General features: G+C 48.5%; 1 protein-coding gene across 6 annotated transcripts in view; it reads right to left on the reverse strand.

The window, feature by feature from the left end:
- CRTAC1 (cartilage acidic protein 1) overlaps positions 1 to 26,464 on the reverse strand; it is a 49,908-nt gene extending 23,444 nt beyond the window's left edge. For 5 of the 6 annotated variants that reach the window (XM_053309231.1, XM_053309229.1, XM_053309233.1 and 2 more), the window contains exons 1-4: positions 26,280 to 26,464; positions 19,535 to 19,737; positions 3,240 to 3,436; positions 583 to 713 (exon numbers count right to left, since the gene is read on the reverse strand). In XM_053309231.1, the coding sequence (XP_053165206.1) occupies positions 583 to 713; positions 3,240 to 3,436; positions 19,535 to 19,737; positions 26,280 to 26,336 (588 nt within the window). In that variant the 5' untranslated portion in view covers positions 26,337 to 26,464. Of the gene's footprint in view, positions 1 to 582; positions 714 to 3,239; positions 3,437 to 19,534; positions 19,738 to 22,031; positions 22,182 to 26,279 lie in introns of all 6 variants that reach the window. The other variant, XM_053309230.1, reaches the window with a different exon arrangement.
- Positions 26,465 to 27,135: the final 671 nt, after the last annotated feature.

Consider the following 27,135-nt stretch of genomic DNA (forward strand, 5'->3'; position numbering starts at 1 on the left):
TGCTAACTGAGCAAAGAGACACCTTTTAAAGTTCTTTTATTCTTTTAATTCATTTTAATTTTTATTCGTTTAGCAGGGGGAGAGCAACTGGCCCTGTCCAACCAGAGGCGCTCTTACCCTTGGACTTCAGGGCTGAAGTCCAGGGCCTCCATAGCCTCAGGGCCCCCCCAATTCCCTTTAGTCTGTCCCAGGTGGTGTGTTCACCTGGCGGGCCAAGATGATGCTTAATTTGCAGGGCGGCGGGGGGGACCTCCAAAGGTCTTTAGGTCCAGGCTCCCAAATTACCTAGGTATACCTCTGTGCCCAACCCAAGCGCTACATCCCTCCAGTGGCTGTTGCTAGTATATGCCTTATGTTGTTGTTTTTAGATTGTGAGCCCTTAGTGGTCAGAGGACCATTTTATTGATGTATTGTTTACTTTTCTATGAAAACTGGTTTGTGAACTTTGGTTGAAGAGCGGTATATTAATATTCATAGTAACAGTAGTAGTTTGGCTCCCAGCTGGCTACCTCCCTCAAGTTCGCCAAAGACCCACAGAAGGTATTGCCCCAGCCCTCCCTTCTGTCCTGCCCACCTACTCACCGTCCTGTCCACACAAGCCACCGAGCGCCCAGCAAACCGGCTGGCCACACCCCGATTCACCTCATCGCTCAAGATGTCCTCCCAGCGTCCCTTGCGGAACTTGAACAGCTTGTCTGTATAGGTGGCTACACCTGGGGAAGAGAAAGGAGACACTTCAGGGGCCTTTGGCCATCTGCTGAGGCAGCTCCCTCAGAAGGCAGGAAACCAGGCAGTGTTGTGCATAGATTTCATCAGAGTCCTAATTGTGAGATTAGGTGATGAGTATTCACTGAGGCTCCTGAAATAGAAATGTCTTCTCTGCAGAGACTTAGCATAAACTGGGCCCTGAGCAGTCACATTACACTCTGGGCAGATGAGACACCCCATATACACCTCATTTGCAGGTGTTTTGCTTGCTGAACTCCAGACTGCAGCCTCATTGCTCTCTCATGTAGGCCTCACCCACTCTGCTGATGGACACTCCATCAGAGTCTCAGCCTTCTGGGCACCCCAAACCCCAATAGCCTTCCCTCATGCCTAATTGCTCATCACTGCTGCAGGGTTGTGACTCGGAATGCACTAGAATGGATGCAGCAACCCCAGCAAAGCTTAAGGGCTGGTAAGGGAGGCCCAGAAGAATAAACTCATTAAAGTAAAATGTGCCAGAGCGGCGTGGAGCTATGTACATCATAAAGGGAAAAGGGAAAATCAATGGCAGGCCCTGGCCGAGTCCCGACGCCAGGAGTAATGTAAATGGCTGATTTAGGGAGCGGGAGTCTTTGGCAGCTGCAAAGCAGTAATTAGGTGTGTCAGGAAGACGGATACGTGGAGCCAAGAGCAGGTCGATGGTGCAGGTGTGGGGCCCAGCCCAGCTCTGAGTGGACACTGTGGGGCAGAGCTTCTTTCTAGGAAGATTGTTAGGGGTCTCCAAACAGTGGTTTGGAGCGAAGGCATTCTGGCAAAGTGTAGGATAAGGGTAATCCTCATGCCCACAGAAATTCCACAAGAATCTGGGAGAGGCCACAGAATCCAACATGGAAACCAGAGGGCAAGGCAGTTATGAGAGTGGGGCCAAATCTGATCCAGAACCACATTTCCCTAAAATTCACCAGTATATATGGAACCACCCGAGCAATGATACTGGTGATCAGTGTAGTTCTCACTGGGATCTAAACCTCAAGGGAGAGGCTAGGGCCTGGGGCAGAGCTGGCAGTGCACAGTTAGGTCTGGGGCTGTCACACATGGGCACTGTGCCAGCATGCTGAACATCTCTGCTTCTGCAGTAGCACCAGGCACTAGGCTGGGATTTAGGACACTGCCTTCTCATAGAGAAAATACCCACCAGCACCATATTGCAGAACTGTAGGGAAGGGGACAGAGGAAGCATGCTTAGGAAATTTACAACTTCTACCCTGGTGTATCCCAATCCTGTTTGTCTCAAGGAATGTCTCCTTGCCCAGGAGGCACTGGCCCACCCCGCAGCCGTTCCAGGGCTCCGTGAGCTGCAATCCCTCCTGGCAAGTAGAGATGTGGCAAAGCCCTGAGTCAGCAGCCATGTTCACCCCCACCCTGCTGCTGCCAGAGAATCGACAAAATCACTCAGCTGGGAAATTAACTCCAGCCTTAAAACATCCCACCCTGGTGGCTAGTGAAGGTCAGGGAACTGAAGTCAGTGGCTTGGGGCTGGCAGGAGAAGCCCCCAAGCACAATTATGTGAAGGAAGGGCGCCTGCTCTGCTGGCGCATCAAACAAGAAAGGAGACAGATGGTACAGGCCATTAGTCATCCCCCCACCCCCAAAAGGCCCCTCTTTGGATCACTCCCATACCCGTTGCAGTTTGCTGCTGGCAGGATAAATGCTGATAACTGGTTGGGTGTTGGTGGGATTGTTATAATGGAATAACAGTTTGAGAAGAAGGTATCAGAGGTCTGGCATCAGTGAATGAACATGAGCTTGAGGATGGGTGCCATCAGTTTGATGAGGATTATGGCATGGAAAGGTCAGAACATGGGTGAGTGAGACTGGAAAGATGGGCACATAATTGGCACATGCTAGATAACTGATAGCCACCTAATGGCACAGTGGGAAAGTAACTTGCCTAGGGAGCAAGAGGTTGCTGGTTCGAATCCCCGCTGGTATGTTCCCAGACTATGGGAAACACCTATTTCGGGCAGCAGTGATATAGGAAGCTGCTGAAAGGCATCATCTCATACTGCACGGGAGATGGCAGTGGTAAATCCCTCCTGTATTCTACCAAAGAAAACCACATGGCTCTGTGGTCGCCAGGAGTTGACCCCGACTCAACGGCACTTTACTTTAGATAACCAATAAGTGGTGTAATGTTGGGAGACTGATGAGTGTAGCAAGGTGACTTTTGATGGACAAGTGGCTCTTGATGGGTTGAATATCAAACTAGGGTGGATGTCAAAGGATGGGAGAAATATTTATTTATTTATTTTATTGTTAAATGTATATACCGCCTTTCATTAAAGCAATCCCAAGGCGGTTTACAGCAAAAAATTTAAACACAAGATGGCAAAAAAAGACACAATTAAAATATTAAGTGAAAAAAATATTAAACAAATCTGATTAAAAATTTAAAACAAAGGCATAAAAGCAGTACAGACTATAAAAAGCAGCAGCAGAGAATCAAAACAATGGATGGGTTTGATGCTCACCAGAGAAGGCATTATTGGTGTTGAGGAAGTAGATCTCTTCCTGCCCATCTCCATCAATGTCACAAGCTGTCACTCCAATTGCATTGCCTTGGCGATCCCGCAGTGCATAGTATGGGGAGCTACGTTCATCCACCGCAAGGTTCACCAGCTGCCCCCGTGCCTTGTCATACTTCAGCACCAGGTTGGGCCCATTGTATCTGAAGGAACAAAGAGCAGGACATGTGATATGGGTGGGTTTGGATAGCAACCCTTCCTAAACAGTTATTTCCCCAAATAGCTGTTGCTGTTGGGTAAGGGAGAGAACAGAATAGGGCAGAGGGGCAGTGATTGAAGCCAAATGGGGAGAACTGGTCTGGTGGTAGCGAGAATGAATTGCCTTCTTTGCTAAGCAGGGTCCACCCTGCTTTGCCTTTGGAGGGATAACTACGTGTGAACACTGCCTGCTGTAAGATAGTTTTCTATGGAGATGGGACTGTAAGCTCAGTGATAGTGCATCTGCTTGCATGCAGAAGGTTCTGGGTTCACTCCCTGGCATCTCCCTGACATTGGAAGAGACTCCTGCCTGAACTTTGGAGAACCACAGCCAGTCAGCATAGACAATACTGAGCTAGATGGATGAATGGCCTGACACAGTATAACAACTTCCTGTTCCTATGGAAGGACTTGAAGATTTATGAATTTCATTTATACCCTATCCTTCTTCCACAAAGCTCATCCCCAGCACAGCGTTCCTCCAGTGGCTGTAGCTGGTGTTCAGGGGTGTAGATAAAATTGAGCTAAGGGGTTCAAAGAACCTGGGGGCCCCAGCTCCACCCCTCCCTATTTTCTTAATTATCTCCCTCACTCCAAGGGGCCACCAGAGAGAGGGGTGTACATGGGCCCCTTCTGGCCTAGCTATGCCCCTGTTGGTGTCTTTCTTATGTTTCTTTTTTAGATTGTGAGGCCTTTGGGAACAGGGAGCCATTTTATTTATTTGTTTGATTGATTGTTTATATCTATGAAAACCACTTTGGGAAGTTTTGTTGAAAAGTGGTATATAAATATTTGTATTCATGGCAGCAATGGCATACAATGGGGTTATTTCATTTTATCCTCACAACAACCCTGTAAGGTAAGTTAGAGTGATGTACAACAGGCCCAGGTCACCCTGTGATCTTCATGCTGACTCAACCCCAAGTCTCCCTGATCCAAATTCAGCACTCTTACCCGTTTTACGACATAACTCAGCTGGGAAACATGGTATCAAGAATGTCCCAAATCAGGTGGAGACGGCATGGCAAAAGGCATGCCAGAGCAACGATTGGTTTCTATAATGGTAAGGTGATTTTCATGGGATAGGCCGATCTTGATGAGTTGAATGTCAAAGATGAGTTGATACCAGGGGATGGGGCAAGGCTTCCACTTCAGGAGGAACTGAACATGACATTTGGGGGGGAGCTTGTAGGGTTCTCCCACAATATTAAGCCAAGAATCCACTTCTAGTTCTACAGAGTTGGGTTAACGATGAGCCTATTTGCATGTAACGTGAAACCTGAGTTGAAGGGGTCAGAGGTTGCCAAACCTGTACATCCAAATGCAGGACACTTCTTCCAAACTCCAATATTGCATGGAAAGCAACCTGAGGTTCTGCTCTCCAAACTCCAATTTGAACCCTTGGGTTGTAGTGAGTTTCACCACCCCAACCTGAGGTTGAACGCAGCCTGTGTTACATCTGAATGCAGAACCACAGGCTGCATTCCCTGAATCTGGAATTGAGGGAGGAAGCTTCTCCCTCTCTCTGGCTGTGATTGTCTGTGCAGGCTGTCCTTCATGAAAGAAGGAAGCTCACACAGCCAGTCCCTCCTCCTCTCTTCAGTCTTGCTGACCGCAGGCTCCCTGCTTTCCATTATATCTGAATTTGGACAGGAGAGTGGGGTGGGGGGTGGGGAGCAGAACCACGGTTCCATTGGACCCATGGCTCCGTGTTACGTGCAAATACTGTCTATGTCTCTCTCCTATATGATCCTTTTCCCAAGTCTGCAAGTAGTCAGCTTATAAGCCACTACCTAACTCATTCCTGGTGAATGGACTCAAACAGAATAAGCAGAGACTAGAATAAGCAGAGACTAGACATACTGGTTTGGGGGAGATTTCATAGTACTGGTTTCCTAAGAGACCTCATGGGACAATCCATGAAGGCAGGGAGGCCATTTATGAAGGCTGGGGTTAGATTAAATAAATTTTTTAAAAAGAGATTGAGAAGGAATAGAAGGCTTGGTCTTTGATTCCGGATCCAGTGCCAGGCATGTGCTGCAGGCAGTGAAGAACAGCCCCTTACCAGACAACATGTCAGCAGCTAACTTGGTATGAAGCCTTTGCCTTCATTGTGCTTTCTTGTGTAGCTTCTTACCCTATCTATGTTACCCACAATAAATGTGCTTGGCTCATTGGATAGGAAATGTCACATGAAAATTTGGAGGGGAATGTGTGTGTGTAGGATCCCATTTCTATAGAGGCAGAGTTCCTTTTCAAGTTCTGTTCTCTCATCCCTAACAACCCGGATCAGGGAGGTACAGGGGCAAACATCATCCTAAATTATTTTTCAAAAGGTTTTGTAGATTGTGGACGATGGAAGTCATTTAATGGTACTAGAGAAAGACATGCTGTTCTGGTAGCTCCAGGTCTTAACACACATCAGTTTCGGAGGATGAATACAACGGAAGGAAGCCCGGGTAGGTGCGTGGCTGGGGGAGTCAGTCATGTGACTTGCCTCTGGGAGGTCCCCCAAGGCAGTGGGCCCGCAGACAACTGTCTCCCCTTGCCCTATTAAAGGCACCACTAGGGGCGGTACCACTAGGGGCTTGTAAAGGTCAGCTGGTGAAGGCCTAAAAGAAGCTGGCTTGTTACACTGAATATCTGTTGTCGGGGCTTTGATGCCTGCATGTTGATGCTTCCCTCTTCAGTTTGGAGATTTGTAAGCTTTGCCTGGATCTGGTACACCAAAGGGGTCCATGACATTTGAGTTGGCCTGAAGTTCTTGGTAGGCAGAGGAGCCTGTACTTCTAGTAGAGGGATGGCAAAGACCGGGACAGGGTCCCAGAGGATCTCCAGGTAGGGCTGGTAAAGACTCCTTTCTGAAACCTTGGAGAAACCACTGCCAGTCAGTGCAGACAATACTGAGCTAGATGGACTAGTGGTCTGACTCGGAATAAGGTAGCATCCTATGTTCCAGGATCCGGGGGAATGAGGTCAGGAATGCTTCCTTTATGCAACACCTGTTCTTACTGATGGTGCCAACTTCAAACTGCATTCTCCCACTCAAGGCCCCAGGGCAGCCAGAATTACAATATTCTGATCATTTGATCCAGGGTGAATTCTGGATTCTTTTAAGACATCCATCCATGTTAACATCACACAATGCAAAGTTGCAGAAATGCCTGAGTGGTTTCATCTGGCAGGTAATGATGTGTGACTCTAATGTGGTTAGTGGAGAGTTTGCTAGCCCTGGAAATGCACAGTTTAGAGAGCAAATTAATACAGCAGAGGCAAAGGAGGATAGGGAACAGAGTTCCAGTGACTAGGGATAAATATAGAGCTTGAGCAAACCTAGAGGACAACATTACAAAGTCCTGAAGAAAATAGCAGGAAGAGACGCGCATTCTGGACTGGGGCACAAGAGGGATCCGGCAAGGAATTAGAGACCAATTAATGAAAAGGGCCCTAACTATATCAGAAGCTCCTCATCTCCAGGATGCGCTGAGTGGGAGTACCTGTTTATTGGCCACATACCCTGGGAAGAATGGTGATGCCTGTGGTACTGTAAAGGAAGCTCTATGAAAGACTAGGACGCATAGGCTTTGGAAAACACACACCACCATCTCTGCCACCATGGGTTTGGTTTGAATTCTGGATAGTTCATAACCAATAGTTTCTTCTTCCTCTGACAGAAGGCAAACTGAGATGGCATTATTTGTATGATGATTGGAATTATCACATGATAGCTTGACTATTTGAAGCTTTCATCACATGGTGACTAACTACTATAAGATTGTCCCCTTCCCCATTTGTAACAATGAATAGGAAAGGAGCTTCCACATGATCAAAACAGAGTTAACTGGTTCTTTGAATTCTTCCAGTATCTTATCTCTATATAATGTTTTTGTGGCTTGTTTAGCCTTTCCTTGAATGGAAATGTGCCACCCTAAAAAGTATAGCATGGCTGGGTAAATACCTGATTTGGAAAGGAAGAAGCTGAGATCCAGGGTTTTCAGAATGACTCAGAAAGTAGCAAGGTATGAGAGAACGCAGTTCAGTTTGCTGATGGTGCTCAGCTTTGACCACTTCTCCCAGGCTCTCTTTTGGGAAGAGCAGTGGCAGTTCTCCTTGATAAGGGCTTTTCATAGGAACATAGGAAGCTGCCTTATACCAAGTCAGACCATTGGCCCATCTAGCTCAGTATTGTTTATACAGACTGGCAGTGGCTTCTCTAAGGTTACAAGCAGGAGTCTCTCTCAACTCTGTCTGGAGATTCCAGGGAAGGAGCTTGGAACCTTCTGCAAGCAAGTGTGCAAATGCTCTTCCGAGAGTGGCCCCATCGCCTAAGAGGAATATTTTATAGCGCTCACACATGTCATCTCCCATTCAAATGCAAACCAGCTTGGACCCTGCTTAGCAGAGGGGACAATTCATGCTTGCTACCACAAGACTCAGGTCACCTTTAGTGGTGCAGCAGAAAAATGCTTGACTAACAAGTAGAAGGTAGGGATGTGTGAACGTGATTGACGTCGAACCGAACCATCCCCTGTTCGGCCTGACCCCAGACCGAACACCCCCTGACTTTTTTTGGGGGGTGTCACAGGCATTATTTATTTATTTTTAAATAACAGGGTTTTTTAACTTACCCCCTTTGGGGGAGATGGAGGTGGCGGGGGGTCCGCAGAGGTCCCCCCTCCCTTGCCGGCACCCCTTCATGTCCATACCAGCCGTTTGGCTGGCTCTTTGGCCCATTTGGGCCTCCCTCCTCCAAAATGGCCACCACCCAGAGGGGGAAGGCCTGAATGGGCCAAAGAGCCGGCAGAGGCCGGCGGTGGGAGGGGGGACCTCCACAGACCCCCCACCCACTGCCTCCAACAACTCCCCCAAAGAAGGTAACGTTAAAAAAATTTTTTTTAGAAAAATGTTTGCAACACCCACCCACCCCGGACCAAACTGAACCGGGTGGGGGGGTGTTTTGAGGAGATGTCAGGACAAACTGGCCCGGTTTGGGTCCAGTATGGTCTCGAACTGGACCAGCCAGTTCCGTGCACACCCCTAGCAGAAGGTTGGCAGTTTGAATCCCCGCTGATATGTTTCCCAGACTATGGGAAACACCTATATCAGGCAGCAGCGATATAAGAAGAAACTGGAAAGGCATCATCTCATACTTAATGGGAGGAGGCAATGGTAAACCCCTCCTGTATTCTACTAAAGAAAATCACAGGGCTCTGTGGGCGCCAGAAGTCTGAATCGACTCGACAGCACACTTTAGCTTACCACAAGACCACCTCTCCACCCCCTTTCAACGGGGTGAGGAAAGTATTTTGCTGGTAAGAAAGACTCCAGAATGGAAGACAGCACTATAGCTTTAAGATCTCCAGGAAAGAGAAACAGTATAGCAGGAGTAGGCAATCTTGGTTCTCCCGTGAACATAGCACATCCCCAGCCATAATGCATGGAAGTTTTAGTTAACAACAGCTGGAGAGCCAGGGTTGCCTCCCCTGCAGTAGAGAGTAGAGGTTCTCTTCCCTCTTATTCCTGATGCTAGGCTGGTTGGACCAGAAGGCTAAAAGCTGCTGCTGCTGCAAGTGTTTTCATGGCCCCGGGTCTCTCAAAAAGTACATGTATAGTCTCCGACTCTCAAGCTGGCAACCTATCAGCACTCCTTATGCAACACTGGTGACTAACTTCTGAGAGCCCTCCTCACAAAAAGCATGTGAGAGGAGCTACAATGTTTTGTCCTCCATCTCCCCACTTTTGGAGCGTTCTGTGTGGCTTTTATATAAGAGCTACCATCACTTCCCAACTTAAGGCACTTTGCCTGGGCTGGCCCAGCAAGAGCCGTGGCCCAGCCTCTGGTAAACAAGTTATACAAGCAACATTCTGCTGGTTATGAAATGTCCCATCTTGGTTTATGACTATGGTCTGGCATGGAAGGGAGGCGGCAAAACTGCCTGTCTCCACCTCCCCTGGAGGGGTTGCAGCCCATCTCCTAGAAACAGTCTTAAACTCGTCCTCCCATCCAGCCAATCCACTCCTCATTCTCAAGCCAGGAAAACTCCAGACTTGGGGTTTGGGATGTCTCGGCCTCACCACAGTCTCTTGGAGATGGTAGAAACGCTTCTGTCTGGCGGCAGCAAGGCCAGTCAACCCATGCAGTGCAGGAGAGATGCACATGGCATTGCTATCTATGCAAGGGCATCTGCACATGGCCCCTCCCCGATCAGCTGCCTCTCCCCCCTCTTGAGTGCACACACGGCCTCCTGGGTACTCAGGCTGAAAAATCCTGAGCAGCAGTAGCTGGTATGGGCACTGCCCTTGTCAAAAGCACAGATGGGGGAAGCTTGTCAAAAGAGAAAGACTAGCAATCAGCAGGGGCAGGGAGGGGCAGGATCCAGTTTCAGAGCACCATGAGCTCTTACTGTGGGATGAACAGTAAATGTATGTGTTGGCATTTGTCAGTGATGAAAGCAAACAAACAGCAGCAAGCCTCCCTGCTTGAGGAGGAGAGGAGAGCTGGTTTTGTGGTAGCAAGCATGACTTGTCCCCATAACTAAGCAGCGTCTGCCCTGGTTGCATATGAATGGGAGACTTGATGTGTGAGCACAGCAAGATATTCCCCTCAGGGGATGAAACCACTCTAGGAAGAGCAGAAGGTTTCAAGTTCCCTCCCTGGCTTCTCCAAGATAGGGTTGAGAGAGATTCTTGCCTGCAACCTTGGAGAAGTTGCTGCCAGTCTGTGAAGACAATACTGAGCTAGATAGACCAATGGTCTGACTCAGTATATGGCAGTTTCCTATGTTCCTATCTAGGAACCAAGGAAGCTGCCTTATATCAAGTCAGACCACTGATCCATCTAGCTCAGCCTGGCCTGCACTGACCGGCAGCCCCTCTCCACGGTTTCAGGCAGGAGTCTCTCTCAGTGCTCTCTGGAGATGCCAGGGAGTGAGCCTAGGACCCTCTGGACTCCAAGACCTTCCACTGAGCCATGGCCCCATCCCCTAAGGCAGTGGTTCTTAATGTGAGGACCATCAGATTATTATTATTATTTATTAAATTTATATACCACCAAGTATAAAAAATCTAGGCGGTGTACAGAATTAAAAACAAAACACATTTAAAATGTATAAAAAGATAAAACCATAATAAAAACATTAATAACACATTAATTTAATTTTTTAAATTGAGTCTCAGTTGAAGGCCTGGGAAAACAGGTACGTCTTCAGGGTCTTCCTAAGAGCAAACAGAAGGAGATGCTCTTAGTTCAGCAGGGAGCATGTTCCAAAGCCCTGGGGCAGCCACAGAAACGGCCCGGTCCTGAGTCGCCACCAAACGAGTTTGTGGCAACTTTAACCGGATCTCTCCAGATGATCTTAATAGGCAACAGGGTTCACAATAGAGAAGGCGCTCTCTTAAATACCCTGGACCTAAGCTATTAAGGGCTTTATAGGTAATAACTAGCACTTTGTATTTCGTTTGGAAACATAGCAGCAGCCAGTGCAATTCTTTTAGAATTGGTGTTATATGGTCCCTTTGGGTAAACCCAGAGACCAGTCTGGCTGCCGCATTCTGTACCAATGGTAGTTTCTGAACTATGTACAATGGCTGCCCCATGTGGAGTGCATTACAGTAGTCAAGCCTAGAGGTTACCAGTATATGCACCACTGTTTTAAGGTCACTAGTCTCCAAGAATGGACGTATCTGGCGTATCAGCCGAAGCTAATAAAAAGCACTCCTGGCCACAGCCTCAACCTGAGAGACCAAGGAGAGTTTACATTGTGCACGAGGACGCTGGGGATTGTAGTTCAGCAACATCTGGTGGATGGACCTCACATTAAGAACCACTGCCCTAAGGGGAATCTCTTACAGTGCTCACATATAGTCACCCATTCAAATGCAAACGAAGGCAAACCCTGCTTAAGCAAGGGGATAATCCATGCTTGCTACCACAAGACCCAGTAGTGTACCAAGGTTGAAAGCAGCCCAGGTGCACCTTTGGAGCACACTTGCTGCCCCTTCACTGGCTGCTTTGCTCCCCTGCTGCCCCCCCCCCGAAAGATGGTGGGCGGCTACATGCCTGTGATCCAGCTGATTCCAGCCTGCAGTTAGCCGCTGGGCCTGGGAAGTAGCAGCAGGCTGCAGGAATGCCACACTGGGGATGGGCAGTGCTGTCATTGCCGCGACAAGCTGGCCAGAGAGGGAGGGGGCAGCCCCTATCAGGTCGAGACGGTACAGACCCGTTCGCCCAATTGTAGCTTTGCCCCTGACAAGACCAGCTGTCCTGCCCACAGAGCTGTGCCTGAAGTTCTCTTTTAAGTTCATACATTAAGCTCCTTAAACACCACCCTGCTGCTGTTGCATAGTAAGTGCAGTGATCCGGGCCTCTGAGTATGATGGACATGGACACTGTGGAATCTAGAATAAGAGATCTACATGGTCACTTGGAAGGCAAACCTTCCTTGATTGAGAATAAGGAATATCAGAAGAGATGGACAAGGAATATCTATGTTAATGGGCTTATGCCCTGTACCCATCTCTCCAGGACAGACTGCTCTTTCTGCAGCTAAGTATATATCTGATATGTGGACACACATCTTGGACTGCAATATGCTCTCTGGGTCCAACTGGGGAAGAGAATAGGCATATGAGGGGCTGTTTGCTACAGAATGTTTCTTGGAGTTATGTCAGTACTGGACAGTTTTACACCATGAAACCAGAAACTTAAGAAGGGAGGTGTGGGCCAGATGAGCTACCATCAACTGGAAGAAATAGTGGAAATCATATCCAGGGAATAGTTGCTTTGAGAATCCTCCTACACCGACTGAAGTTGGGAGTGGTGCTAGTTAATATTGCTTTTAACAACCTGGAGAAAATACTTCTTAAACTCAAAGGTGACACAAAACTTGCAAACGTTTTACTGGATAGAATTCAAGTTCAAGATGTTCAACAAATCAGGAACTGCAGCTACCAATGAGCTGAAACAAGAGCAAGTAGAAAAGGTTTTTAAAATAAACTTCAGAGAGGAATGCCTATCTCGGCAATTATACTGCTGGGAAGGCTCTGGAGTTATGGTGGATCACAAACTGAAGGTGAATGTGTGGCAAAAGGGCACAAATGGTATTTTGGGACTGTCTTAGCAGAAGCAGTATATCCAAGAAGCCAGACCCAATTGCTCCACTCGGCCCTGCTCAAGCCTCAGCTGAAGAGCTGGAGTGTCATTAACGTTTCTCCTTTAATAAGAACATTGACAAATTGGTGACAGTTCCAGACAGAGTGATGGAGATGAAGGGTTTGGAATGAAAGTGCATGAAGAAAGGTCAGTGGAATGATGGGACAAAAAGGATGGATGGATTCAGGTGAACCACAAGCACAGGTGAGTGGGCAAGAGCAAGTTTCCTGGCTGCTGGTACAAAAGGTGTCTTTTCCCTAGAACTTTAACAAGCTAGAATAGATACACATTGCCAGGGATATGCTGGGCATTATTGTTCCTTGGAGGAGAAGGTAAGATGGTATTGCAGAGAAACATTCCAACCCCATTAATCTATGATTTTGTAGCAGTCACTGCAGTCCGATACCATGTCAGCTTCCTTCATATTGTTTATGCCATAAGGCCTAGAGTCTCCAAAACATTTATTAGTGCTTAAAATGCATGTAAATAATATTGGTTGATATGATGAAAATTACTCAAAGTAGTCCAATCGAAATTAAAAGTCATCTTTTAATCTGACTTCTTTGAGTAAGTTTCCTCCTATCAGCCATTAGAAATATCAGCGCCTTGCTGCCCAGATCTGTGTCTACAACCCAGCTACGAGACATTTTGTCTCCTAATACTAACACATTGTGATTTGCAGCTCCCTCTTAAAGCTCCCAGTATTTATTTATTATTATTTATTTAATGGATTTTTATACCGCCCCAGACCAAAGTCTCGGTATGTCCTGAACCTGACCATCTGGAACATTTATTTGCAGGGGTCAAAATTGGCAATGCATTCAGGATGATCAGTGTGATTATTTCTTTTGCTCTGTGAGGGATGCAGGATCTCTCAGGGGCAACTCAAGGATTTCAGTGCCCCAGGCAAAGCCTGGCTTTAAGGTCCCAGGTACATCCCACCCCCACCCCACCCCTGCACCACCGGAAGGCAGAAAACATGGAGATGCCTGAAGATGCCCGCAAGCCCACTTGCTACTGTTCCTGTAGCAGCCTCCTGCCACCCTGTCCACCTTCATCGCTGCCATGTCCACGTCTGGTGCTGCCAGCCTGGGCCTCAAAGTCCTGTGATGTGTAATGAGATCACCAGAGCACATCATAACAGGTTGCAACACTTCATATCACGCAGTGACACCATTGTAATGTGCTGCAGTTCTCCAAGGTCTAGCAGAAGCTCAAGCTGACAACGCCAGAGAGAGCAGATGTGGTGGGTAAGCAAGCAAGTGGACAGGCAGGAGGCAGTGTGCTAACTGAACAAAGAAGCACGTTTTTTAAAATGGTAATTCCCTTTATTTAGCAGTGGGAGAGTAACTGGTCCTATCCATCCCCAGTACAACACCCCTGCAGCAGCTGTTGCTGGTGTTTATCTTATGTTTCTTTTTTAGAAACATGTGTCTTTTTTGTAAGCTCTTTGGGGACAGGGGGGCATTTTATTTATTTATATGTAAAACTGCTTTGGGAACTTTTGTTGAAATGGTAGATAATTATCCATCATATTCGTGAGTGGGCAGTGGGGCTGGAGGCAGAGGCAGTGATAGGGTGCGCAACTGGAGGGTGCAGCAGCGCGCACACGCACACCTTGGTGCCCACCTAGGTATGTCTAATGGATGTGCCAGCCATGGGATTCCTGGCAGGCAGGCTGAGGGGGCCTATGGGTACAAGAAAGCTCTTGCTGCTAGACCAGTGTTATTGAATCAGTGGGTAACAACCCTACCTGTCTGCCTTATCTCTCCCCTTAAGGATGCATGCAGGAATCTTAGTACATGAAGCTTCCTTTCCCTATACGTGCACATCCCCTGTGCACTCTGTATGTCTCCCCACCCCCTGTGCAAAGTGTTCTGCCCCATCAGACAACAAACAATTTGACATAAGCCGGATGCCTGGCTGGCTGGCTGGCTCTTCACGCAGCTGGTCAGGCTTCGGCTCCATCCCACCCCATCCTACGGGAACTGCCAGCAGACTGGGGATGCAGGGAGCACACAGCTGACTGCCTTCCTGGCTCCTGTGCGCCCTTCCAAGCCAAGTATGCCCATAATGAGAGGGGGCACTCCCTCACTCTGCAGCCAATTAACACAATGTCAAGGTGCACACTGAGGCCTGTCAAAACATCAAGTGAGCACGGAAAGAAGAGGGCAGCCCTCCCTCCAAGGGGGTGCCGGGGTAGCATCCAGTTAGCATAGTCAGCCAGTGAGAGAGAAGCTTTGTTATTCCTCAGGATAGACCATAGCCTTGACTTGCTACTCTTGCTCTGCCTTTTCCCCCACCTTGATCTACTCCCCCATCCCCATCCTTAGTCTCTAGGCAAGTTGTTACACACAAAAGGCTGTGGGATTGATGTGCTCAAGTGTCAAAGATGGATGCTTCAGCATAAAGAATGAGGCGCGGACTCCAGCCTGCTGAGTGAGTGAGAGCCTCCCCAACCCAGAAGAATGCTGGGCGCTGCTATGCAGCAGATACTCAAATGCTTGAAAAAGGGAACCCAGTGGCTGTGAAGAAAGATGCTGGGTAAGTGGGAGTGGCAGATGGCTTCTCCAATAGGCTGTACCAAGAGCAGCTGACCCTAATCCAGGCAAGGGGACTAGAAGAAAAAGAGAATGCTTGCCTAGCCAGTACAAGTGACTGGCAAGTGAGGGGACCTGCTAAAGGATACACACCAAAATAGTTTGGTGTTATCACAGGTAACTGGGGCACAGGGGAGAGGGTGAATTGGATGGGTGTCTACTAGTACAAATATTTATATATACTGCTTTTCATCCAAAGTTGAAGGATTGGAGGTGGGATTGGGTGGCACTGTTTTACAGTGGTTCCATTCCTACCTCTTTGATAGATTCCAGATAGTGTTGCTTGGAGACTGTTCAAGACTGTTTAGTTCAAGCAAGAACTAAAGTGTTGAGTTCCACAAGGCTCTTGAACATCTACATGAAACTGCTGGGAGACATCATCAGGAGGTTTGGTGCTGGATGTTATCAATATGCTGATGACATCCAGATCTATTTCTCCATGTTGACCTCATCAGGAAATGGCATATCTTCCCTAAATGCCTGCCTGAAGGTGGTAATGGACTGGATGAGGGATAACAAACTGAAGTTGAATCCAAATAAGACAGAGGTACTAACTGGGGGTGGTGGTGGTGGTGGTGTGGGACCCAAGATATGGTTTAGATCTGCCTGTTCTAGATGGGGTTACATACCCCCAAAGATCAGGTATGTAGCTTGGGAGTGCTCTGAGCCCCAAAGATCTCTCTCCCAGGTTTCTCAATGGCCAGGAGCGCTTTCTATCAGCTTCGGCTGATACTTTAGCTACGTCCATTTCTGGAGGTTAATGACCTTAAAATAGTGGTATATATGCTAGTAACCTCCAGGCTTGACTACTACAATGTGCTTTACATGGGGCTGCCTATGTATGTAGTCCAGAAACTACAATTGGTACAGAATGTGGCAGCCACTTTGGTCTCTGGGACAACTTGAAGGGACCTCATAACACCGGTTTTAAAAGAACTGTTCTGGCTGCCAATATGTTTCTGGGTGAAATACAAAGTGCTGGTTATTACCTATAAAGCCCTTGGTCCAGGCTGTTTAAGAGAGCGCCTCCTTTGTCATAAACCCTGCCACTTCTTACAATCTTCTGGAGAGGTGGTGACCCGGATCAGGCTTTCTCTGTGGATGCCCCGGGGATTTGGAATATGCTTCCTGCTGAAATACAGAGAAGGAGATGCTCTTATTTCAGCAAGGAGCATATTCCAAAGCTCTGGAATGGTTTTCAATTGTCTTCCTGTTTTCAAGAAGATCCTCAAGATTCACCTGTTCTTATAGGCTTTTAATTAGAATTAATTTTAATAATTTGTTTTAATAACTTTTATGCTATTTTTATTATGTATCGTGTATTTTAATCTGTGTTGACTTTAAAATATTTTAAATTTTGTAATTTATTATTTTAAATTCTAAAGACGTACATATCAGGCAGTATAAAAATATGATAAATAAATAAATAATCTCTCAAAGTGTTTCCCAAAAGCTTCCCTTTCCCAAAAGGGCTCACAGTCCAAGATGACACTGAAGCTACACACTAGTAACAACCACTGGTGGGATGCTGTGCTGGGGTTGAATAGGGACAAAAGTTAAGGAATGGGAGCCCAAGATTATTCCAGATACCAGGACATCCATCATTCATATATATATATATATATATATATATATATATATATATATATATATATATATGTCCAAAAAGACAAGTCAGGCAGCTGAATCACAAAGCAAGTGAGACCCCTCCTAATGAAGCTCCTGGCTTCTTATAAAGGGGATTGCGCGCTTAGTGGCTGCGATGTGTCATCATACAAAGAAGTGAATTCGGTCCTGGTTCAGGAGGCAGCCAAAACACACTGGAGTGGGAGGGTTGGGAAGTGCTTAACCCCACTCAGGCATATGCAAATATGTGCCTTTGCGAGGAGCAGGGTGGAAGGAGGGGAGCAGGCTTGGCAGCGAAATGGTTAACCCTGATCCTGTTAATGAAGCATACTGTAGAAACGTCCATAAAAAGCACATCATGTGGCTTTGGACAAATTAAGGTGCCTCACAGTCTGATGGGGATGAAAACAGCAAAAAGGGATGTGTGGCCAGGAGAAGGGCAAGGGAAGGAGAGAACAAGCCAACCACTCAGCAAGTACTCAAGGTTTGCAGGGAGCGGCAGGGAAGGCGGCTATGAAGAGGAGATTTCTCAGAGAAATGAACTCCGCTGAAGATGTAAATATGACCCGCCATCCAGCTCTCCAGGAAATACTAGACATAAAAGTTCTGACGGATATATGCTCTCTCCCCAGCTCAGCACAATTCAGAGATGTTTTACGGGCAGGACAAGTTATACAAGTGGTGGCCAAATATAAAGGGATAGCCCCCTCCAGTGCCCATTCACTAGGTCATGACTCCCGAGTGGCCAGGTAGTGGCGGGAGGGGGGCGCGGGGCGGGGGGAGTAAAGCAGGCTGCAGGCTGAAACAGTTTGTCAGAGAAATGACTGGGAAGACAGCTAAGTTGTATGCCTGGAGGAAGCTGCTAAAGGGAAGTTTCATAGCCTGCACATTCATGTCTGCACTGCTATTACTTTTGGTTTATGTCAAAACAAGGTTGCTAACCCTTCAGGATTGGCCTGGAGTCTCCAGCAGGAATCTGCCTCAATCTCCAGGTGACTGTTGAAAGCAAGTCTGAAGGCTTTAATGGCTTGATAGATATTGCGAATAATTTTTTTTTGAGGGGAGGGGGAGAAATATTGCAGCTCTTTGTGGAGATTTTTGTCCCAATCTGAGTTGGCGGCCCTAAAGATGATGGCCAACATCCAGAGGTGCATCCAGGTAATTTTAGAGGCTTGACCTAAAGGCGTTTGGAAGCCCCCACACCACTGGAGCCACACACCCCCCACACACACACAAGTTAAGCATTATCCGTGACATACACACAGTATTTTTAACATATGGGTTTTTGAGGGCACAAACAGCAACTGAACTCACAAAAATGTAAGAATATAAAATGGGTATATTTATGCATTAGCAGAAACATTTCAACATGCAACTTAACACTTTCCCCACTCCCCCTTTGTCTCTAAAGCACCTGTCGCAGGTCACAATGGCACTCAGCCACCCAACACAGTGCGTGCCCATGGTGTGGCACTGTGACCAACCCCCCAGGACAGACTAAGGAGGATTTGGGGGACCCCAGGGGGTGTGGGGGCCCTGGACTTTGGCCCTGAAGTCCAGGGGTAAGAGCACCTCTGCCAACATCCACAGCAACAGAGCTCTTGTAGGAGGACATTGGTTTACTGCAAACCTAGTGTGCTAGCTAGTTGTACGCCTGGAGCTTGCTGTACTACCACAAACATGCTTGCAACTGCACAACAGTGGCACAAGTGCAGCACACCTCCTTTGTTTCAATGAGGACAGTTACTCAAGAGTGCTATAGAGTGCAATCCTGCAAATCCCATTCTTTAGCACAACTAAGCTAGCTTCTTGCACTGGCGCAAATGTGCTTATTATGCAAGTGCTCCATTGCTCTGGATACCAGCTAATCGCAGGTTGGTACTGCACCTTGACCCTATCTCTTGTGGCATCGAAGAGAGAGACCACACACTGCACCAACCTGTCCGAGCACTAAGATCATTTTTGGGAGCCACGGCTCTGTATGGTTTCAGCTTATCAGGGTTGAAACTCCCCCTCCAGGAAGACTCATAGGAACACAAGAAGCTGCCAGACCATTGGCCCATCCTATTTGGTATTGTGACTAGCAGTGGCTGCCAAGGTTTTAGGCAGGAGTCTCCCAACCCTAGTTGGGGCTGCCAGGGATTAAATCTGGGGCCCTCAGTGTGCAAAGCGGAGGCTCCATTACTGAGCTATAGCCCCCTTCCTTATGAGGCTCACCTGACACCAAAACTGCTATCTTTTGGCACCAGGCGAAACCTTTTTTCCATACTGCCAGGCTTTTGGACCAGGTTTTATTGCATTTAAGTCTTAAGCATACACTGCTGCTTCTTTTACTGCTGTTTTAATTATTGCATTACTACAACTTTTATATTTAAATAACATTTTAGTGCTATTATAGTGTTTTATTGCAAACTGTGTTGAAGGGCAGTATATAAATTCTTTAAAATAAGCTAAACCCAGGAAAACTCTGGATTCCTTTCCCACTGAACATGATAGAACATGCACACAGAGCCTAAACTAGTATTTGACAATTACCAGAACCCCCACCCAGCCAGCATTTTGCCAAACCTATCCCATTGCCCACTGCAACCATGGCACCTTTTCTTCTGGCAGCCAAATCAGTTCCCACACCCCTAGCAATACCCATCATTGCCCATGGTACCCACCCAGCCACGACAATCTCGAAGTCTCCATCTTGGTCCACATCAGTCACAGCCACGCCATAATTGAGCTGGGTGGGGTTGCTGTCATAGTCAGGGGGGAGGACTCTGTCCGTGATGGCTGTGAACATGGGCTCACTGCGCGGGGATCCTTCACCAGGCCAAGCCAGAAGCAAGCTCCACAACAGCAGCAGCAGCCACCTTGGCACCTACAAACAGAGAGGCATATGCCTATGTCAGTCATGTTGCTCTGAGCAATGTGTGGAGCAGCTGGATAATTTGATTCCTGCATGGATCCTGGACAATATTCCAGAACTTGTGCCCAGATTCATTCCTGGTCACTATTGACAACATATGTGCTTGGTCCCTCAAAAGGAAGAGCCTCTCAGCCCTGCCCACCTGGATGCAGAGGAGAATCCAGCTCACTTCTTATTCTAGTCCGGGCTCAGATGGTATTCATGCCTCTGGAGTTCCCCCAATACCCATCTGCAATAGACTTGTGGAGGGTTTACCCAATACATTGTTATTGACCCATACAAATAGTCTTTTGGTGGGGATCTGCTGCAGATCTATTGCCCTATTGCTCAGACAGAGCCATCATCACCCACTCTAGCTGAAGGTCTGGGCCAGCTGGCCCAGAGCCTCCTGGTTTGGGATTGGTCATCTGGTTGCCTGTTAGTCAAGAACCAATGCAGTTTGCATTCAGCGCAAGAAGGAATGATTGGTAGGCAATGAATTATGTTTCTTAATCCTCTGGGCTTGTTGGGGGAAAGCTCTGGAATGCCAGACTCTGACAAGTTTGAGCTGATGCCAAGAGCAGAAAGTCGGGATTTGGGCCGATGCAGAATGTCTAAGTTGTGTCCTAAAGTGAATTCAGCTGCCTCACAGGATTCACATTAGGATGCAAAACCAGGCTTGCTCCAGAGTTCCACATCCCTGCTGAAGAGAAACAGAAGGACACTGGATTAGACCTCCCATTTACCCTTCAATCCTCAGAGGCTTGACAGGCTGAAGGAAAGCCCTCGCCCAGCCTTACAAGCAGAACAACCCATGTCTTCCCTTTGACTACATCCAAGGAGAGCAGAAGTGTCTGTCTCTGGATGGGCAGGAGGAAAGCAGCCTTAAGAGAACATTAGGCTGGCAACAGCAGCACTTGTGCTTATCTTCAGCTGGGAGTTCTGCAATTTCTACAGGAAGACATAGCACGTCCTTCCTTTCTGCCACACGTTTGCTGGTGATTGTGAGGTTAAATTAGCACCAGTAGGAAAATTAGCATAGTATATTATGCGTGATCAATAGACAGAAATATAGAATAGCTAAGGAGGCGAGGAGGCCTTCGCTACCTTGCAAGTCTCAATGGGACAGGACAAAATGTCTCTCCTGATGCAGAAACTTCACAGAAATCTAAGGTTCATTAAGAACATAATTATCTTACTTCATCAGGCCAAGGGTGCATCTAGCCCAGCATTTTCTCTACAGCAGTGGCCAGCCATATGCCACTACATAGGAATCTCCCCAGCAGGGCATGTTTGTAATAGCCATTCCCTGTGAGTTGCCTCCAACATCTAATCAGAGGTATACAGCCTCTAATCATGGAGGCTCCATTTGGCATATCAGGACTCATGTCCATAGTGCATTGTTGCACCACATTCATGGAACTTCTGACTTACTATAAAGCTAGCCCTGTCTGAAAACTAATCAACTCCCTAAGTAACTGACACTATAAGTACTTAAAGCAGAGAGGAAGAAGAGGCATTTTAGTCCGCATAGGGTAGCCATACCAGCTGGAGAGCTGGTCTTCTGGTAGCAAGCATGAGTTCCCCCCTTTGCTAAGCAGGGTCTGCCCTGGCTTGCATTTGAATAGGAGACTACATGTGAGCACTGTAAGGTATTCCCCTTAGGGGATGAGCCGCCCTGGGAAGAGCACCTGCATACTTGCATGCAGAAAGTTCCAAGTTCCCTCCCCGACATCTCCAAGATAGGGTTGAGAGAGAGACTCCTGTCTGCAACCTTGGAGAAGCCGCTGCCAAGCCTGTGTAGACAATACTAAGCTTGATGGACCAATGGTCTGACTCAGTATAAGCTTCCTATGTTCCTAGGGTACACACCAGGAGACAAACACTGATAGGCAAGGATTTTCACATTATCACCCTTCTCTGTTCTAGCCCCTAGTTTTACAAGAACTGAGCATACTTCTGTTAATACTCTGATTAAGCACTATAAAGCTAAAAGGTCTACGAGGTTCTCACTGTCTTGTCTCTCCATCCCTTAAGTCAGGGTCCTCTGTTCAACCACACAGTGCATATTGACCCCTCCTACAGGTGGAGCCATCACATGTGGCACAAGCAGAAAGAGCAAGCAAGGTGTCCTGCACCAGAATACACCTTCCCAATTCAAGATATAATCATCAGATCCCTTAAATTAGGATCACACTCCCATACTTTAGGATACATTTTCACAACTAGATTAGCTAATCCTCCATACAGATTAAGCTCCCACCTACCTCCTGCATTTGTACACAATTAGGGTCAACACTGGGTAAACACTTTTTCATCTTGTCAGCAGCTGCATATTGGAACTCTCATGTCTTGTTAATCAGCATCTTTATTTTTTCCCCGGGGACTGTCAACATTGAGTCTTCTTATAATCGCTACTGTAAATTAGAATCAATACTGCCTTTAGAGTCCCTTGGGAAGGATAGAGAGGAAAAATCTACTCTTTCACCATGCTTTATTCCTTTTGATTGAACAAAAGGGTGGTCAGAGCACATTATGGAATATGTAATCTATATTGTGCACACATTCCTACAGAAGAATTCCTACTTTGTTAGCTTGATTATTGGTCATGTGGGACTGCCCCAACCTCTTCTGGCAGTACTCTGTTGTGTTCTAGACTAGCAAATAGGCCTGCTAAGAATCCCCCCATCTTCACTTCATGGCACTCAACTGTGGTTCAGCTAAGCAAATGTTTCTACATGATCCTAAATTACTGCTGCACATTTTCTGCTTGGACCCAAGATACAAAGGTGGACTACCAGCCTTGGAAGCATCTGACTCACCTGTGCCAGCAGCAGACACATGGTGCCAGAACCAGATGCATCCCAAATTTATTCAGCACCTAGCTGAAGGCCGGCCAGCTCCAAAACCTGGCCTGAATAACCATATGCCTCTCTAGGGGTGATGTTTGTGTAATTCATTGTACTTTATGGTAGAGCTTAGAGCAGTGGATTCACTGTGTGCTCTTGCAAGTGGTTGCTATACAGCTGGCAGGCAGCATCATAGATATTACTGGCTTAAAAGCTCCACTAAGGTCAAACTTCAGTTTGTGCTAGATATGAAGGAGAAGAGCCCTGTATCAGAGAACCATGTGATGCAATATGCCATGGACCATTCTGCTCAATCCTGCTATTGGAACAGACTCACCTTGGAAATAATCTGGCTGGGAAACAGTTTCCTTCAGGCATGGGGACCAGGCAGGAAGGGCAACAGCAAAATGCACCCCCACAAGCTGAGCCACAGCAAAGTTATCCATCACACAGAGCTGGCAGACTGGGTGCCAGGGCCGATCTCCAGTTTAGGCCCAGATTAGCTTGTCATTAAACACGTTTCCATAAAAACAGGATGGTAACAGGCAGATGGTGACAGAGATGGCGTGCTCCACCACTGGGTTCCCAGCATTTGGCTTGGGCTAATTAAACTCATACATCAGTGAGCATTTCTAGATGGATCATTAGGGAAATGGCTATTAATTCAGTTGGCTTTCCTAGCTGCATACACACACACCCCTGATACCTGTGCTCAGGGACACACTCACATGCTTATTTGTAACCCCTGCTTTTCCCCTTGAGGGCTCTCAGGTCTTCCAGCAGAGCTTGGAGGAAGATTACATTCCCAATATTATCAGGTGTTGCTTAAAACATTAGAAACTCCTTACACAGAAGGTACTGCCATGTAGGGTTTTGTGGAGTAAACCTGTAGGTTTAGATCAGGATGTGAACATATACCTTGTGTCTCCCAGCAATGCACACACAGTGTACACCCAGCAGGAAAACAGTTGGCCACAGTTTCCTAGCTGGCGTGCATGCACGTGCATGTGCATACACACAGAGCACAGTGAGCACACATAAAATGCTTTCTGGGAATAATTTCTGGGAAAATGCTATTTGATGATTTCTGGGAAAATGCTTTCCCCCCAGAAATCCCTACATTAAATTACCTTTACTAGGCATGAATTCTGTGGTGCGTAAAGTAGCCCTTATTTGGTCCTTTCGTTTCGCTAACTGATAACATCTTGTATTTAACTCTGGGAACACTAAAAAAAGAAGAGAACTGGTGACTGAAGACAAAGATCAAATCCCAGGATAACTGCATCCAAACCCAGGGTTCCAGTCAGGAGTTCAGCTCTCCTACCTACAGTGTGATGCGCCCAGAAGATCACTGCAGGAAAAGTGAACACTGCACAATGTCAGCCAGGGTCTCAAGCATCTGGACAGGATAGACCCACCAGAAAACAGAGGAAAGACCAGACTGAAAACCATGTCTAGAAGACAGACCGTAGAAAGGCCTTTCCTTCTGCCTGCTCAGTGCCAGATGACCTGACCTTTCCTTCACTGGTCTGTTGGGCAGCTTCGAGAATGGAGAGCAGAGATTGGATAAGACATCCAAGCTCTGAGTTCAGTCAGCCTTTTAGTCAAACCAGGCTCAGAACCTGCATCAAGCAGCTTGGCAAGCGCCCAACAGGGCTCCAAGGTACAGATCTACTTGTAGAGATGCCCTTGGCAGTTGGAAAAAAACAGCTGGTCGCCATCTTGTTCCAGACACAGACATTGATGGAAGCCTCCGCCATGACTTTGTGCCCCGAGCACCATTTTCTACTCCACCGATAGGCCAGCTTTTGGATAGATAATGCAATGTATACAAGAAGAATGCCCGTCCTGTGCTGACACTGCAGAAAGTTTGCCCTGTTGGGCAACATGCTGCAACAATGGATGGAGCTCTTTTCTCTACATCTTGTGTAACTTGCCCAACCTGTTCCTTCCAGTGGCTCTAAGGTTAAGATGGCGATATGATGCTAGGTGCAGAGTAACTTTAGCACCTACTGGTTTATGTCCAGAAAAAGAAGATTCTTTTGGTCATATCAGCAACTGCCCAGTTCCATACTTGCTTGCTCCTGCAGGGTGTGGCTGATTACACTGAAAGTGGTACCAGGTTACACAGTATAAGTGAAATGCAATGCCCCTAATCCAGTCAACCCTGCCACAAGGTGCCAATGTCACCAGAGGTTTGCAGGGCAACTAGTCCTGTTGGTGACAGTGGGGCTGTGCATACTGGGATAAGAATGGGATTTGCATGACATACGGGCTTGGATATGCAATAGTCCCCGAGTGGAGGTGCAGCTTTGTCTGCCTCAGAGAGGAAAATGCCTCAGAGCTCTTACATGGCCTCCGTCACCCATCACTCCAAAGGGATGTGGCAGAGACAGCTTCTTTGGCAAACTCCAGGCTTCTAAACCAATGGTCTCAGCAGATACTAAAACTCAATTTTATCTTTGCTCTGCACCAACAAGCAGTTGCTGTTGCATGCCTTCCTGCTTGCCATTTATCCTAAATGGCATCCCGGCCCCTGTGGCATCACTATATCTTCAGTGCAAAATATACCCCTCCAACAAGCTCACAGTGACATAACATCCTCTGCCTTACTGTGGGCTAGTGACGTCACATGCCCACCATGCCATTATCAAAATGCATTCCCATCTCCTGCTCCGTGACATCAGCACACCCCAGCCAATGAATTGTGGTGGCACCAGAGGAGCCTGGTAGCATCACAGGACCTGGAGCCACCATGGTTGCTTCCAAAGTGCTGCTGTTGGGGCAAGGATCCAAAGAGTCAGGAAGAGAATCGTGTGGCATCACCAGGACAAGGTTAAGGTCCCAGGCAAGCTCTGAGGGGGCTGCCGCTGGCTCGGATCCTGTTCCTCTGGAGCCCCTACAAAAAAAGCTGCTACTGATTGTCCTGGGCTGCACTGCTGCTGTCTTCCCCGAGTCCACTAGACCAGCCCAGGACCTGCATTAACGCTGCAGGCAGCCGAGCCTCCCTCCCCTGCAAAAGCCATCCCGAGCAGCAGTGCCCCCGCCCCGCGGGACATCCCAGCAGGACCCACGGAGTTGGTGCACTTCAGAGTTGCTCCCGGCCGCTGTGCCACACTGCAGGGGGTGCTGCCGGCCAGCCAGCCCAGAGTAGCAGGGGCTCCGCCAGCAGCAGAAGCCGGTGCAGTGTGGAGACAAACAGCAGAGAGGCCCTGGCACCCTTGGATGGGACGCCTCCGTTTCCTGCCCAGTGCCCGCTGCCGTGAGACGGGAGCCTTCCTCTGGCAAGGGCTGAGAAGGTGCATTTCCTAGGCGGAGGGGGCCATTGTCCAGGTCACAACCGTTCCCCGGCTCTGGATGTCCCTCCCATTGCCAAGCTTCACTTCCAGAGCCCCCAGTCCCAGATTCACGTGTTCAGCCTTGGAATGGGCTCGGATGCCCCCACCGCCCGCCCGCCAGGCATCCCATCCCATCCTCCATAGAGATGCCCGCACGCCCGTCCGCTCGGCTCCCAAGCGCCACACGCGGCCCGGCGGGTCCTCCTCCTGGCCTCTTTGCCCAGCGCCCAACTTTTCTCCTCTACCCGACGAAGTCGCCACCTCTTTCCGAAAGTTTGCCCCAAACCAGGGGCGCTCTGGCAGCCGGGCAGGGGTCAGCTCTACTCACCGAGTAGGTGGGATGCCGCGCGGCGAGTGCCATGCTCGCCAGCTGGCCACGGAGCATCGCGGGCGGGCGAGCCGCTCTGCTCCCGCGCCGGTGCCCGTAGCAGCAGCTGGTGGCTGCCCACTGGCTGGCTCGCTCGCTCGCTCGCTGGCTGCCTGGCGCTGCTCCTCGGCTCCGGGCTCGCAGTCTCTCTCCAGCTTGGGCAAGCCCGGCAGCGCGAGCCGCCCTTTATGTAAAGCCTTCTGCTCGAGAGGCGGCCAATCCGCGCGGGCCGAGCGGAGCCCGCCGCCCAATGGCAACGCCGGGGGGTGGGGCCGCCTGGCACTGATTTACTACCTGGAATTGCAGGGGAAGCGCGGCCAGGCAGCGCCGATCAATACGGAGCCAAACTGTGACGGGCGGGGATGCTGCTGCTGCTGCTGCTGCTGCTGCTGCCGCTGGGGAGGGAGGGGAGTGTGTGTGTAGTAGACTGAGAGAGGGTGCGATCGAGCAGCCTTCAAGAGCGCGGCGGCTTGTAACCTTCACGCAGCGCGGCAGGGCTTGCCTGGTGGGGGGAACGGGGAAGGAACCATGCCCCGAATCAATGCCCGCCGCCTCGACGCCCGGTGATGGGCACCGTCGAGAGCCCGGGGCAGCAAGCGGGTAGGGCACTGACTGAGCCATAATCCCCCTCACCCCGCGCCTCCCAGAAGGCTGGTCTTGGCGGGCACCATGCATTCTGCTGCAGCGGTGACATCCTCCTTCTGTTCCTTTCCCGGGAAGATACGATCGGCGGCGGCTTTGTCGGGAAGATGGAAGTTCTTCTGCCTACTGGGGTGAAGGATGAGTGGAACCGAACAGGGCGCGGGGAAGTATCCCC

Source organism: Hemicordylus capensis, chromosome 3 (genome assembly GCF_027244095.1).
Source record: "Hemicordylus capensis ecotype Gifberg chromosome 3, rHemCap1.1.pri, whole genome shotgun sequence".
NCBI classification, from domain to species: domain Eukaryota; kingdom Metazoa; phylum Chordata; class Lepidosauria; order Squamata; family Cordylidae; genus Hemicordylus; species Hemicordylus capensis.